Consider the following 14,703-nt stretch of genomic DNA (forward strand, 5'->3'; position numbering starts at 1 on the left):
GGTCTGGACGGCCACTTCTGTTTTTGTTTCTGATTTCCATCATCTGCAGTATTTTGTGTTTTGGCAATAAACATGTCATCCTGATCCAGTTCATATCGGGAATCTTTGCAGAATTAACTTATCATGTTTGGAGACTGGCATTCAGTGTGATAATAAAGCATTTGAATAGATTTTAAAAAATTCCACCATAACAAGTGTACATAGGATTTATTATCACACCTGATATAAATCCTGAAATAAAGCAACTGTGCTTCAATAAAGTTTTCTCCACAGATTTGGCTAGTCATTTCATTAGGATCTTTCTCATGAGACCAAGTGTTCCTTCTAGAAGCAACCACTTTATTTTCAATATTGTACATGATTATTTGTTAGCACTCTTGGCTCTGAGTTAGAGGTTGTGGGTTCAAACCCCACATCAGGACTTTGAATTCACAGTCTAGGCTGACACTCCAATACAGTGCCCGAGGAATACTGTATTATTGGAGTTGCAAAGAAAGGGAGAAAGAGGGGAGAAATAGGGAGAAAATTGGGGTAAAACATCAAATTAGATGCAGCTTACTGTTTAATATAGTTCAGACACAGGCGTCAATTACATTTTTCTCTGTCCTAGTTACTGTAAAATAAGGAGTTGACATGCAACATTAATTTAAGAAAAGTGCATGGATACTGAGGGCAACGCAATACTTGTACAATAGCGTAGGTATGATTACACAGCCTCAAGTCATAGAAGAGACAAACCTGTGAAGGTGCCGACAGCAGGAGACAATCTTCTTAACCCCACACCCTTTACTTACGGTGCGCAATTGGCTGCCGTGTATCACCCATAAAATTCACTTTACGGTATATTTTGTGAAGCACTTTGAGACGACTCAACAACGTGATAAGGCGCTACATCAAATGCAATGATTATTATTGTTAATATTATTAAAATGTCAGCTCTCTTCTATCTTTGTGCTCTGTGGAAATGATACCAATAGTCACTGTTAGCATTTAGGGCCAGGAGTCATAAATACACACAGCAGAAAACTATTGTGGAGCATAGTGCTGTATTTTGTGCTTGTGACTCTGCCTTGGGACGACCTCCTGTCGTGAAAGGCACTATACAAATGTAATTTTGTTGTTGTTGTTGCTCAGGTCACCTCAATTTAATTCCAAACAGTAGGGTAACTGGCAGCTGAAGGCAGGTGTTAAACAGTTGTTTTCAACAGAGGTGTAACACAACTTTGATCAAAGAATTGTTTGAAGCCACCAAGGTATTTTACAGTGCCCTCAGGTATATACTCACCATGCTTTACAATTGGCTCATTGATAGGTTTACCAGCAATCAACACAAAGTGAGCGACTTCACTATCCTAAAAAGAAAGGAGAATTGAGCAGCTGGCATAAAGTATCCCTCCCTAAAATATAGTTGTGAATGTTGGTTTAGAAGAATTTGGAGCATCTTGCACACACAAGGGAGATTGGAAGCAAGGGAAAAGAAGAGGAGATGAGTAGGGTTGGAGGATCATGTGGAGTATCAACACTGGTTTGGCCGAATGGTCTGCTTCTGTGCTCTAAATTTCAGTGTAATTCTATTTAATTTGTACAACTACAGGAGAATTGAGGATCCTGATCACTATATCGAGACTCTGGTGGAAGGTGCATGTTTATGGATATTCGATGAGGCAGTACGGAACTCAGCTCTGTGAGATTGATTTGCTCTGTGATTTTTTTTAATTGTAGATTATAAACGTTCAGGAGAAAAAAATCCATCAATTTTCCTCCTCTCCTGAGAGGAGAAGGACTTTGGAGAGGAGAGGATTTTTTTTGAGGAGGGAAGTGACTGAAGGCTTTCTCATCGACAGTAGAAAAGGGCATTCAGGAGGCCAGAGTTGGCAGAGCGGTGGGAGTGACTGGAGGACTACAGTTGCAGGAGATCATAGAGGTGGGACAAGAACGAGGAGCCATGTCAAGGTAAGGATAAGGATCTTAACATCGATCTGCTAGTGGAGCTGGGCAAGGATGGGCGTGACGAATAATTTCTTAAATTATTATTAATCTGATATTCTATTAAGCAAGACACAAAGGCAACAACAAAGTAAATGTAACTAAAATTGAAGCCAAACCTTATTTTCCATTTGGACATTTTCTCCATCATCAAATACAACCGTGTAGTGAGGCTCAACTTTTCTTTGATCATCGTCTGGACCTGTAAATAACAGATTTCCTTTATTTTCCATCAATTTCTTCTCCTCTCTCCTCCCCTCCTTTTGCATGTTTCTTTTTCCTTCTAAAGCAGTATGATTCCACAGGGACTAGTTGCCCTCTGAAACTTCACACAAGTGGCCATTTTTCAAATGTGAACTTCAATAGTGAGAGTTGGTAGACTATATTAGACAGTGAATATACTGAGTACTGAACTCAGAGCTGAGTTCAGTACTGCCTCATCGAATATCCATAAACATGCACCTTCCACCAGAGTCTCGATATAGTGATCAGGATCCTCAATTTTCCTCTTCCTCGTCCAAGGGCATCCCGACTGCAGAGATGAGCTAACTCAACAAAATCTGCAAATGTCTTCTCCTCTCTCTTCCTCTGCTGAAGGCATTTGTCTCTTTTTCTTTCTGTATGGCCTAGTATTGCAACAAGTTGTAGCTTTACCCACAGTGCCTTAAGGGAATAATAGATTTTCAAAAGATCTCAAGAGATTATGAAGGCACTTCAGTCTAATTGGTCTCATCCTTTGAGAATACCAATCCTTCAAATTACAGCATTAAACTATTAAAGATACAGACATCTACCACCTTTCCCAGTAACCCGTTTCAGCCCTTTCTTGAAAAATATTTCCCGGTGTCTTTCATAAAAGTGACATTTACAAATCCAGTTTCAAAATTACATTTCCCATCCCAATCATTTTCTTGGAGTCTCTATTAAATTAACAAATCTATTATTACATAAGCAATTGTGCCTTGGGACGTCCTCCCGACATGAAAGGCACTATACAAATGTAATTTTGTTGTATTTTGTTGTTGTTGCTGGTTCAATGTAATTTATTTCCCAAAGTGTAAGAAGGAAGAATCCTGAGTAAAATTGTCTCCAAACAAAGGTAAATACTATAAGGTCAACTGCAGAATTGTCACTGGGATTGAAATATCTTTGCTAGAGTCATTAGATCCGAGATGATTTAGGAATAACTTTTCATTATTTAGCATGGAATACTGCTGCTGAAGGCAAACTCATTCTTTTCACATCTCTGCAGCTTTTCCCCCTGCCCTTTCTGGAAAATCTCTAAACTGTAATTCCCATGACAATCCCAAATTGTATCCTAGATGTGTTTTGTTGCCTGCTCAGGATTATATGATTGGCACAAAGTAACAACAGTTCTTAAGACAGCCTGGAAAATAACTTTCTTTACGATGTAATTAGATGCATCATTTGAATGATCTCATCTGGTTTTAACATGATTTGAAAAACAAAACAGCAGACAGCAGACGTGGCATAATTCATTATATCGTTATCTTCTATTTTATCTTTAATGTTCGCCCCTCCACTCTTCCTCTTTTTGACTCCTTGTTTTCTTGCCCTGGGGTAAGCATGGTTCAACTGTTGCCTTTAATACCTTATTGAAGAAAACCTTACCCATAAGTGAGCCTTGATAGTGAGTATTGGCAGGCTCTTCTATAGCTGAACTTGGTTTTGTACACACCCATACCTTCCAGCAATGTCTCTAGATAGTGATTAGAAGTGGAAGTCAAATGTAGTGCCTTGGTTGAGGCTGAGTTAACTCAGCAAAGATAGTTTTGGTTTTGAACCTGCAAACTTCAGACCTCTGTGGCCTAATGCTGCACCAGATAGTGCTTTTACCCTCTAAACCATTGCAAGAACAAATTCAACATTTTTAAAAAAAGAACACTTTGATCTCTTCATTTTCATTCTGTTCAGCACTTTATATCCCCCTAACTTTGGGTACTTTGGGCATCTTATGACCACAATCACTGGATCTAGAAGTAAAAGGCTAACTGGTGGTACAATCCAAATAGGGCAAGATGTTTATCCTTCCACATGGGACAGAATGGCTCTCTGACCTGAATTACTGTGTTGATCCATTTGTCAATCTTGCTGATAGTAATGAAAATCCTCCATCCCAAGGACCTCAAACTAGCAACCCTCTGATTTAGAACCAAGAACTGTTTGACTTGTGCCATACAAGTTGCTAATGCTAACTATTTATAAATTTTGCTGTAACCAGTCAATTACAACTTCTTTGCATAAAATGGATTTAGAAATCAGCAGTAAAACATAAAGCATTTTATCGAAGTAAACTTCCTATTCTAAACAAGTGGAGTCGTGGAATTCTGTAGCTTAATGGTTAGAGCACTCGCCTCGCAAGCGAGAGGACCTGGGTTCAATTCCTGGGCAGGGCGAAATGTTGGGCAAGTTTCCTGACTCCATACGGTTCCGTTTACCTAGCATTAAGTAAGAACCCAGTTGTTAGTCGATTGGCAGATTGCTTTTCCGAGGGTAATCATTCTTCCAAAAATATAAATAATAATAACAAAAAATAGAAATAATTTGATCAATCAGTCCACAAATGTTTGTGGGAAACTGCTGTGTGCAATTGACTGCTGTGTTTCGTCCACAAAATATAGTCAATTCACTTTACATTATATTCTGTGAAGCACTTTGAGAGGTCTCGAAGACGTGATAAAATGCAAGGATTATTATTATTGTTATAAGTAGTGAAAAGTTTGCTATTTTAAAATGATTGGGGCATGAAAGGCTCGAATTGGATTATTTTCTGCAAAGAGTTTGTCTACAAATACACAGTCACTAAACTTGACAGCAATTCTCTACAAAGCATTCTGAGGCATTTCGATATCCTTTGTGTTGTATAAAATGCAAGGAATATTAATATAATAATATAATAATAATAATCCTTGCATTTGATATAGCGCTTTTCACGTCGGGAGGACGTCCCAAAGTGCTTCACAGAACACACTGTAAAGTGAATTGACTGTATATTTGTGGACGAACGCGGCAGCCAATTGCGCACAGCAATGTCCCACAAACAGTCGTAGATTGAAAATGACCAATTTATTATTGTTTTTGGTTTTTGGAGGGATTATTATTAGGCGTGTGGAGTAAGGAAACTTGCCCAAGATTTCGCCCTGCCTGGAATTGAACTCAGGTCTCTCGCTTGCAAAGCGAGTGCTCTAACCACTGAGCTACAGGACTCCAGGAGTATCAGGAGTACAATTATAAAAAAATGCATTTTAAATCACCAAAGATGAGCTAAGTTGTGAGTTTTCTCAGTCAGTTTGTAAAATGTATTTTATTGTTTCTCCAGTAGAAAATATATAAATAACAGAATGCCAATGGGGAGAACACAGGAAACATTTGGTAAGTGTTCTTTATTTACTGCAACACTATATTTAGTTGTATCATTATACACAGCACAGTAGTCATATGAAATCATCATCTATTGTAATCCAGCACAGGCAGAAAATAGACATTGTCAGAAGCTGACAAAACTCAGTTCAATTCCTCTAATTTCATCCATGAAAAAATTGGGGAAAAAACTTAAAAGATTATTAATAAAATTAAAATCTCAAATTAACTTTATGGAATGTCACAGGGAAAACAAAGTCACTAAAATAGACTCCTCGGGGGGAAAAAATACATCTAAAAATGTTATTTTCCACTGAACATAAAGGAAGGCTTATACTGAAGAGGAATGTTGACAAGCTAGTCAAACAAAGCCTGCCTATTTCACATCTGCCCTGCACACCAATAAAAAGGTCAACCCCCATTCCCCTCGCATGCATATTTAGGGATTTTACAAAGCAATACTTCCTTACCAAGGTAGACAGTTCCTGCGAGTGTATAAATAAATGCTGTCCATCCTGAAAGAGATTAAACCAGTTGAAGTTAAGCATGAGCTGATCTGAGGGTGTTAACTGTTTTTGTTTTGGGTACAGCTGTGAACATTTTAAATATTCTAGAGAGACTATTCCATCAAGAAAAAAAATAGGAACAAACCAATTAACAGCAGGTCACACTGGTGCTCAAAATGTGGTATCTGAAATAGAAATCACAAATAAACTTTGCCAGTGACTGAAAATGCATCCTGCACATCCGCAGGAATTATGTTCTGGAAATAGATCTCGTCGGAACAGAGTTCCCGTGGGTTGGTGAAATACATTTCTGGTTGTCGTCAGGGGCTATTTCTGATTCCTGTTACAAATATTGGGTTTTAGATTTCAATATGGCTTATGAAACAGCTGATAGGAAAAACAACCCATCAGTTTAAGCAACATATCAACTAGGCTGTTTACTATGGGAGTTATGTGATTATGTGATGAGTTCAAAACATTATGCAAAAGTCTGGAAAATAATTTTTACAAATCTGCCTGGATATAAAAGACAATGATTCGGGTATGGTTGCCTGTCCTCACTCAATGCCAAATATACAAATGCTAAGAACAATCACTGAGATCATACAACCAAACTTCTCAGTTTTGAATAATGCTGAGGGCTCTTTAAAATACACCTGAACAAGTAGGTGGGACCTAGATTTAACATTTCATACTAAGGTCAGCACCTCTGACTATGCAACGTTTTCCCAGTATTGCACTGAAGTTTCAGCCTGGATTGTGAGCTCTAAAATATTTAACTTTATAGCTGTTTGTAGGACATTATTGTGTGCAAATTTCCTGTCATATTTACCTACAAATTCACAGTCACTACACTTTACAGAAAACTGTGTGAAGCACTTTTTAAGATGTTTAAATGTGAAGAGGCACTGCATCAAATGCACAGATTATTATTTTCCTTTATTTTTCAACAATGTCTACATCATGTTAAAAGTATTTAAATTGCACAAAAGAAACTGGGATTTCAGATCTGATCTGTTAATGAGTCAGATCTTCCAGCTTCAGCTACCAATTGTATAGTATCATTTTTGTCAGTGTTTCTTTTTAAGCTTGTTTGGCTTTTGTTCAATAAGATTAAAATGGCCATCTGGTTTACTTCTCTTCTGATGTTTAGTAAATACTGTAGAAATGGCTCGGGGCAAGCAAAGGATGCGAATTGCTGATTGAGGTTGGAATGGGCAGCTGAAGCTTGGTTAGGATTGATCTATGTGGCAGAAGTGCACCATTTGGAAAAGGCTGTGCAAACCACTCAATAACACAGTTTGTTGCAAACATTTGCTATGAATATGTACTGTGTGCCTATTCTCGAAAAAATGATCACTTGAGATATTTTAGATTGGAGGTGAGGCTCTAAGGACATAGCAGCTATTTAAATTGGATTTCTCTCTGTTTAATAAAGATTTCACAATTGTTGCAAGTCACATTCATTTTCAAGAACTGGTGAAAATTGGCCAGATTTTCTAATAGCGATGTGCAGGAAAATCAGCAACATAAACAGCGCCTTGTCCACAAAATGCACCTTAGGGTGTAGAGTGCATCTCTTGCTGGGAATCCAAACAAACTTGATGTACTTGAGTCTGACATTGTCTCAGAGCAGAGTTTTTGCAGTTCAATGTGACATACATGCTGTTTCGTGCACAATACACACTTTACATCCTAAGATACCTTTTCCACTGTAAGGCACAATTTTACCATATGGATTTCCATTTCAACTTCATGGATGGCAAATAAATTGATCCATATCAATGGTTTTACAAAGTCAGGTTGACACCCGTTTCAGAAAACTTTGAACAGGCAGCAGTTGCCCTATAGCTTCACCAATTGAAACCCACAATATATTTTAGATTAATTAGAAACATTTGCAGTGGGAGTTATAATGTCATCATGTCATCATATACATTATTATATACTCTTTCACTTTATGTTATCAGCTTGGTCAAGTTCTTAAATAATAAATAATAATAAACAACACTTCCATCTAACATAACCTTATCACTTCATTGAAACGTCTCAAAGGGCTTCACAGGATTTTACTCTAAGTAATAATAATAATCTTTGCATTTGATATAGCGTCCTATCACGTCTTCAAGATGTCTCAAAATCCTTCACAGAATATACTGTAAAGTTAATTGACTGTATATTTTGGGTAGTAATTGTGCACTTGAGGCTGAAGGCAGCAGCCAATTTGCTCACATTTGTGTCCGACAAATATCCATGAAATGAGTGATAAATATAATTGTAGGTGTCCGTTGGCCAGGATTCAAAGAGAAACTCCTTACTCTTTGTGAGTAGCCCCATAGGATCTTTAATATCCACCTGAATAGGCAGACAGGACCTCATTTTAATGTCTCACCTAAAGGACGGGACCTGTGACAATGCAACAGCCCCACCCCATCCACACCCGTCAGTTTATTTTATCAGATAAGACTGAGGTTCTGTCTACCTGTTTAGATGGAAGTGAAGATAAAAAGAGATTCAGCGAATAACTGCTTCAGACTGACCACAGTCTCCTAGGAGTTTCAATTGATCTGAGTCATTGACTGAATTTTACAATTCACAGTGATATATCAGTCAAGCGTGAAACTAGCAAACTGAAACAGAGTCAGAACAGAGGTTCTTGATAACTAGGATGAGATTGCATGATAACCCTTCTGCATTTAAGTGAAGACTTCAAAGTGCAGTCATCAACATACAATGAAAACTAATCACCTTATGCCTACAACTAGTATCGACCACAAATTGTAAGGCTCCCCTGGCAGCTCGGTTGGTAATATTCACTGCCCAGGGTGGAACCAAGTCATAAAATTCCAGGTTCATTTTCTGGTTAGATGTTCACATCTGCGTGTCAGTCAGTCAGTCAGTCAGTCAGTAAGAACACTACAATTGATCTCATTGTCGCTGAGGTGATAGGTAGGGTTCCTATTCCTAACTGCCAGCTTCTGCTGAAAAATGCATCTGTGTGGCCAAATAAGGGCTGAAATTTTTGTGGTAGGTTTGTAGTCTTAAAATACAAGATCATGTGAAATTTTTAAACACATATTGAAAACGGTTTTGAAATCAAAGTTAATTTGAAAGCTTTGGGGTGTTAAAAAAAAGTGCAGATAAACACCTTCTAAATTAAGGCAACGTTTAAGAATATTCAAAGCTTAAGATGCACAATCATAGATTTTAAGACACTGAAAGAAATTTCAGGCCTCAAGTGATTGCAGGATGAGACTAGGTTCCTCTCTCTCTTTCTCTCTACAGAGGGCGACTCCATTATTAAGCAGCTGCCTTAGACTCAAGTTCACTTAGAAAGGGGGTTGACTGTAGACCTACGGTTACTGGATGTGTATTACATACACCTTGGAATCCAGACAACCCTCACCGAAAGCTGGAGTAATGTCAACGGCAACCTGACAACCAGAAGTGGGTCTGGTGGCTACATTTCTTCATTGGACCCATTATAATTTTTTGTTTCATTTCTTTCACAGCTTACAAACGTCCAACTTGTCAATTATCTTATACAATCTTAAACACCTCCTAATACGTCTCCTCTTCATTTTCTCATCTCCACAGAGAAAAGCTCCAACCTGTCCAATTGTTATTGAAGTGTGGACCAAAGCCCCAAGATGAAAGTTGACAAATGATGTTCTACGCAGGTAGTATTTAAATAAATCTGAAACAGAACATTTAACATCCTAATAATTCAGTCAGACTACCATTACCTTTTGGAACAGCCTGCACATGTCTGGCTCCTTTGCTCAGTTTAACATCCAGATACATTGTTGGAGTGCGTGTGTAGATCTTTGACTGAGCAACATAAAAGAAAAGAAGATATTTTGCAATGAAAATTAGGAAACATTTGTAAGCTTAGTGTACGATTAGGCAAAATTAATATTCTAATGTTTTGGTCATCACAATTACTAATATTGGAAAAATAAAATAATAAAATAATAAAATAGAATAAAATGTTTACCCAAAATAACATATTAATTTCGGAATAACCATCAGCATGCATAGCAGAGCAAATAAAAAACAAGTTCCCAACTATCCATGGAATAAAATGTTTACACAAAATAAAATATTAAAAATGGGATATTTTGTTTCATGTACTAATAACTGGAGTAAATTATTCAGTAGATTAGTTGCTACTTTAAACATGTTTACAATATGACAAACCAAAGACCACATCAAAGCGGAAAAACTAAAAGCAACGTTCCTTCAAACGTATCAGTCAATTTGTGACCAGATGAACCAGGTCAGAGCATCGGGTGAAAGTCTTGAAAAAATCTCAGAGCATCAGACACTGGAAATAAATGTAACCGAGATGAAAAACAGCAAAGGATTTCTCTAACATGTTCACAGTGCAATCAATGGATCTAGAATACAGAGAATGGGTACAGGGCAATTGGCTCCTCTGCTATTTTATTTATGGTCCCGCTTTATTTTTCTCATCCCATTTTATCTTGGGAAGTAAGGATAATATCTCCATTACCCTTCCTTCCCAAATATGTCGCTCCCTTTTAAATTCTTCAATAGATTCTGCATCTATGAGCTTCTGGGAATGTATAGTCCACATCACATCCCATTGTGTGAAGAAATGCTTTCTGGAATCACTTTTATAAACAGCTTATCTCTCATTTTAAGAAGTGAGTATCAAAGATTCACTAAATATTCAGTGAATCAAAACCACAACAAATGAATCACAAATATTACATATTAATTGGCACCAATGCAAAGTCAACCAGAATCAACACCATATGTGTCCCACATACTAAACAACACAAGCCACACAAACCTCAATCATTCCACTGTCATGTACTCAACATTTCCAGTTTGAGTACCCTCCAAATCAGCTTCCAGGCTGGGCTGAGATGCTGCCCTTGGGATAGATTAACAAATAAACATAGATACTATAGAATGAATGCAGACTGATACAGAATGCAGAGTGCCACATTAGGCCAACGGGCCATTCATCACAACAATTAAAATAATAATAGTTACTCTGGTTAACTATGAGTGTCTTTGTCATAATAATAGACCTGGGTTGGATTCCCAGCAGGGCAAAACCTTGGGCAAGTTTCCTTACTCTACACGCCTGATAATAAGCCCTCAAGAAAAAAAATAAAATAAAATTGGTCACTTCAATCGACGACTGTTTGTGGGACACTGCTATGTGCAATTGGCTGCTGCGTTTGCCCATAAATATACAGTCAATTCACTTTACAGTATATTCTGTGAAGCGCTTTGAGACATCTACAAGACATGAAAAGTGCTATATCAAATGCAAGGATTATTATTCGTGGTATAAAGGAAAACTGAATTGAAATGAAGATTTTATAGCAGGTTAAAACAGTACATTGGAGGCATTACAACAACAACAACAAGATTCCATTTATAGAGCGCCTTTCACGTCGGGAGGACGTCCCAAGGCGCTGGACAGTTGGGTCAGGACCCGAGCAGGGGGAAATGGTCAGGGTGAGGGGAGGGAGGGAGCGAGGAGGGGGTAGAGAGTCGAGAGGGGAGCTGAAGGCACGGTCAAAGAGAAAGGTCTTGAGACCGGCCTTGAAGGAGGAAAGGGAGGAAGCAAGGCGAAGGCACTGGGGGATAGAGTTCCAGAGCCTAGGGGCTGAGAGACTGAAGGCCCGGCCACCGATGGTAGAGTGGTTGGGGCGGGGGATGTGGAGCAGACCGGACCCAGAGGAACGGAGGGTACGGGCAGGTAAGTAGGGAGATAGTAGGTCAGAGAGGTAGGAGGGAGCAATGCCGTGAATAGCCTTGTAGGTGTAGATGAGGATTTTGAATTACTCCCAACCTATAAAATCTTACTACATTAAAAAGGTCCAGCACACAGCAATCTCTTCTGTGAAGCAAGCAATAGCAGTGATTGATTTCTGGATGACCATCATTTTGGTATTAACCACATTAGCTGGAAGTCCTTAAAGCTGTATTGGGTTGTAGTGAATTGCTGGTCTCAGCCAGGCAGCAGAACAGATGCTATATTTGACTCTTTCTTTGGGTTACAGGGAGGAAAACAATCAGCTGATGTTCTAACTTTGTACTTTTATCATGTAATCCCTGCTCAAGCGGATGTGAATGCGTGTGTGGATATTGGATGAAAATCGGGATCAATCCCAACGATTGAATTAGGCTGTCAACTCGCACTGTCAAAGATCACACAAAAAAATGGACACTTTGGGCAGGGTACCAGAGAGTGAGACTTGTGAAACAAATTCCTACATGAGAGAAAGGAAATTGGCAGAGAGAATAGTTATTTTGGATACTAATTGTGCATTTCTAGCAATTTCCTGTGTTCAATTTTATTTCATAACTAGGTGTGGACTGAGAACTACAGTATTCTGAAGACATTTGATCTCAAACTGATGAGACAGCAGCTCCCAGATCAAACCGACGCAGCTCAAGCTGGGAGTAACAGCAACAATTTGTATTTATAGAGTTCCTTTTACATCGGCAGGACATCCCAAGGTGCAATTAAGGGTTTGCACCTGAGCTGGGAGTTGGGATTAAAAGGGTTGCAGGGCAAGGCGGGTGGTGGTAGGAGGATGATCGATAAAACAGTGCAGAGAGAAGTGAACCGATGCTGAGCACGGATGTGCTTTATGATTTTTTTTCACTTGTACCAATGTTACCAAATAATAATCAGAACATTCTCATATTCTGTGCCCATACTAAGCCCAAACAATAACTTGCACGCTTCATACTGATTTATTCATCCTGATCTGTGACACATAAAACCAAATGTCGATGCCAGCATTCATTAAGACAGAACAGTTGCTTCTCAAAGGCCTATCTGGAATGAATCACAATTATTTGTTTCCTTCTTGTTCCACACGTGATTTCAGCTTGTGGTTTAAATATGGGGGGGTGGGGGGTGGTGAGGAAGAGATATATTTTCACTCTCCTACCACAGATTTCTCACATTTCTCTGAATCATCAGGACAGTTTGTAGAAAATAAGTTACTCCAAATGGTAACTATAATGGGCTATTATGTTACACTCCAGTGGCATACGTATGACATTGATCTAAAGGCACTGGCAGTTCTTGTTATATCACATCTTGCCAGTTTTACATTACATCCACACATCTGGAAAGGGCAAAAACATGGGCATAATGGCAATATGATGTTCTGAGCATTTGTGCATCCATACCCCATGTTCAAAACCATTATAAATTTATTTCCACAATCTCTACTACTAAAGTCAGTATATTTGTTCCTGAGGTAAAGCTGTACTTAACCAATCTGAACTGCTGCATTTTTCCCCAGCCAATTGTACAGGTTTCCAAATATAATTTCCCTTAAGCTAAATCTGCAAAACATTATCCATCCACAAACCAGTCGGAAATTTCTATCAACACATTGTTACAAGATGTACTGCAGTGCCTGGAACCCCACTGTTTAAAACGTTTAAAGTAACGTTAACTGCTAAGTTTTCTTCTACTGTAATTTAAGGAATAAAAACGTGAGAATTCCCATCTCTTGCAAGTCCATATTGCAGATGTAGTGCAATGATTAGAATATGTATATTTTTAATGTAGTCATATCAGTTAGACAGTCCTAGTATAAAACAAAGATTATTCTTATGAAATAAGGACTTATCTTGTCAGTATCAAATTTAAGAACCTACAATTCTGAACTGTGATTTATTCACAAACCAATTGCCAATCATGGAATGCCACAAAAGTCAATAAAACTCTCCTGCTGTACACAAACATCTAGAATAAGGCACCAGACATCACATTCAGACTGTTTAGCAAGATGTTCTATGTCACAAGCCACTGACATTTCTTTTAATAGTAAAGTTTCTGGAATATTGCGTTTTTGTGGAGTCCTGTAGCTCAGTGGTTAGAGCACTCGCTTTGCAAGTGAGAGACCCGAGTTCAATTCCAGGCAGGGCAAAACCTTGGGCAAGTTTCCTTACTCCACACAGAGCCTAATAATAATCCCTCCAAAAACCCAAAACAATAATGAATTGGTCATTTTCAATCTACGACTGTTTGTGGGACATTGCTGTGCGCAATTGGCTGCCGCGTTCGCCCACAAATATACAGTCAATTCACTTTACAGTGTGTTCTGTGAAGTGCTTTGGGACGTCCTCCCGATGTGAAAAGCGCTATATCAAATGCAAGGATTATTATTATTATTTTACTCGGTTTATTTGGATTTACTTTACAATCTTTCAATTTCTTCCTAATAAGACATTTACTGTTTCATTGTTAGTTCTTCCACACACAAAGTGTTATGCAGGCAGATGAATTGGTATTTTATACCAGCACAATGTAAAACAAAGTCTCTCTACAACATCCATTGGTTAGTATCAGCACTGGCTCTGCCACTGTCTACCGCAGGCCGCCGAAACCCTCATACACGCTTTCATTACATCCAGGCTTGACTATGCAAACTCACTGCTTGTCGGCCTCCCCAACTCCTTCCTCCATGGGCTGCAGATCATGCAGAACTCTGCAGCCCGTATCCTCTCCCGCACTAGCCTCTGCAACCCTATTACCGCCATCCTTGCCCAACTCCACTGGCTCCCATCACACAGAGGATACAGTTCAAGATCCTAGTCCTCATGTTCAAAGCCCTCCACGGTCTTGCTCCCCCCTACCTCCTAATCCCTTATCATTCTGCTCGTTCCCACCACTCAGCGGGCTCTGGCCTGCTTCACGTCCCCCGCCTTGCTCGCCCTATTGGTGGGCGGGCCTTCTGCCACTCTGTCCCCACCCTCTGGAACTCCATCCCGCAGTCCCTCCACCTCACTTGCCTCCTTCAAGACCCACTCAAGACCC

General features: G+C 39.0%; 1 protein-coding gene and 1 long non-coding RNA gene across 2 annotated transcripts in view; one reads left to right on the forward strand and one right to left on the reverse strand.

The window, feature by feature from the left end:
- Nucleotides 1-14,703, reverse strand: part of pir (pirin) — a 43,040-nt gene that overhangs the window by 1,429 nt on the left and 26,908 nt on the right. The window contains exons 6-9 of the mRNA XM_007891649.2: nucleotides 9,620-9,704; nucleotides 5,838-5,882; nucleotides 2,106-2,188; nucleotides 1,286-1,352 (exon numbers count right to left, since the gene is read on the reverse strand). Coding sequence (XP_007889840.1) covers nucleotides 1,286-1,352; nucleotides 2,106-2,188; nucleotides 5,838-5,882; nucleotides 9,620-9,704 — 280 coding nt within the window. The remainder of the gene's footprint in view (nucleotides 1-1,285; nucleotides 1,353-2,105; nucleotides 2,189-5,837; nucleotides 5,883-9,619; nucleotides 9,705-14,703) is intronic.
- On the forward strand, nucleotides 1,844-9,525 carry LOC121848846. The gene is made up of 3 exons (XR_006084996.1): nucleotides 1,844-1,953; nucleotides 5,327-5,379; nucleotides 9,471-9,525. It is a non-coding gene; the product is annotated as an uncharacterized LOC121848846 (long non-coding RNA).

The sequence above is a fragment of the Callorhinchus milii genome, unplaced genomic scaffold (assembly GCF_018977255.1).
Source record: "Callorhinchus milii isolate IMCB2004 unplaced genomic scaffold, IMCB_Cmil_1.0 Scaffold4, whole genome shotgun sequence".
In the NCBI taxonomy this organism is placed as follows: Eukaryota; Metazoa; Chordata; class Chondrichthyes; order Chimaeriformes; family Callorhinchidae; genus Callorhinchus; species Callorhinchus milii.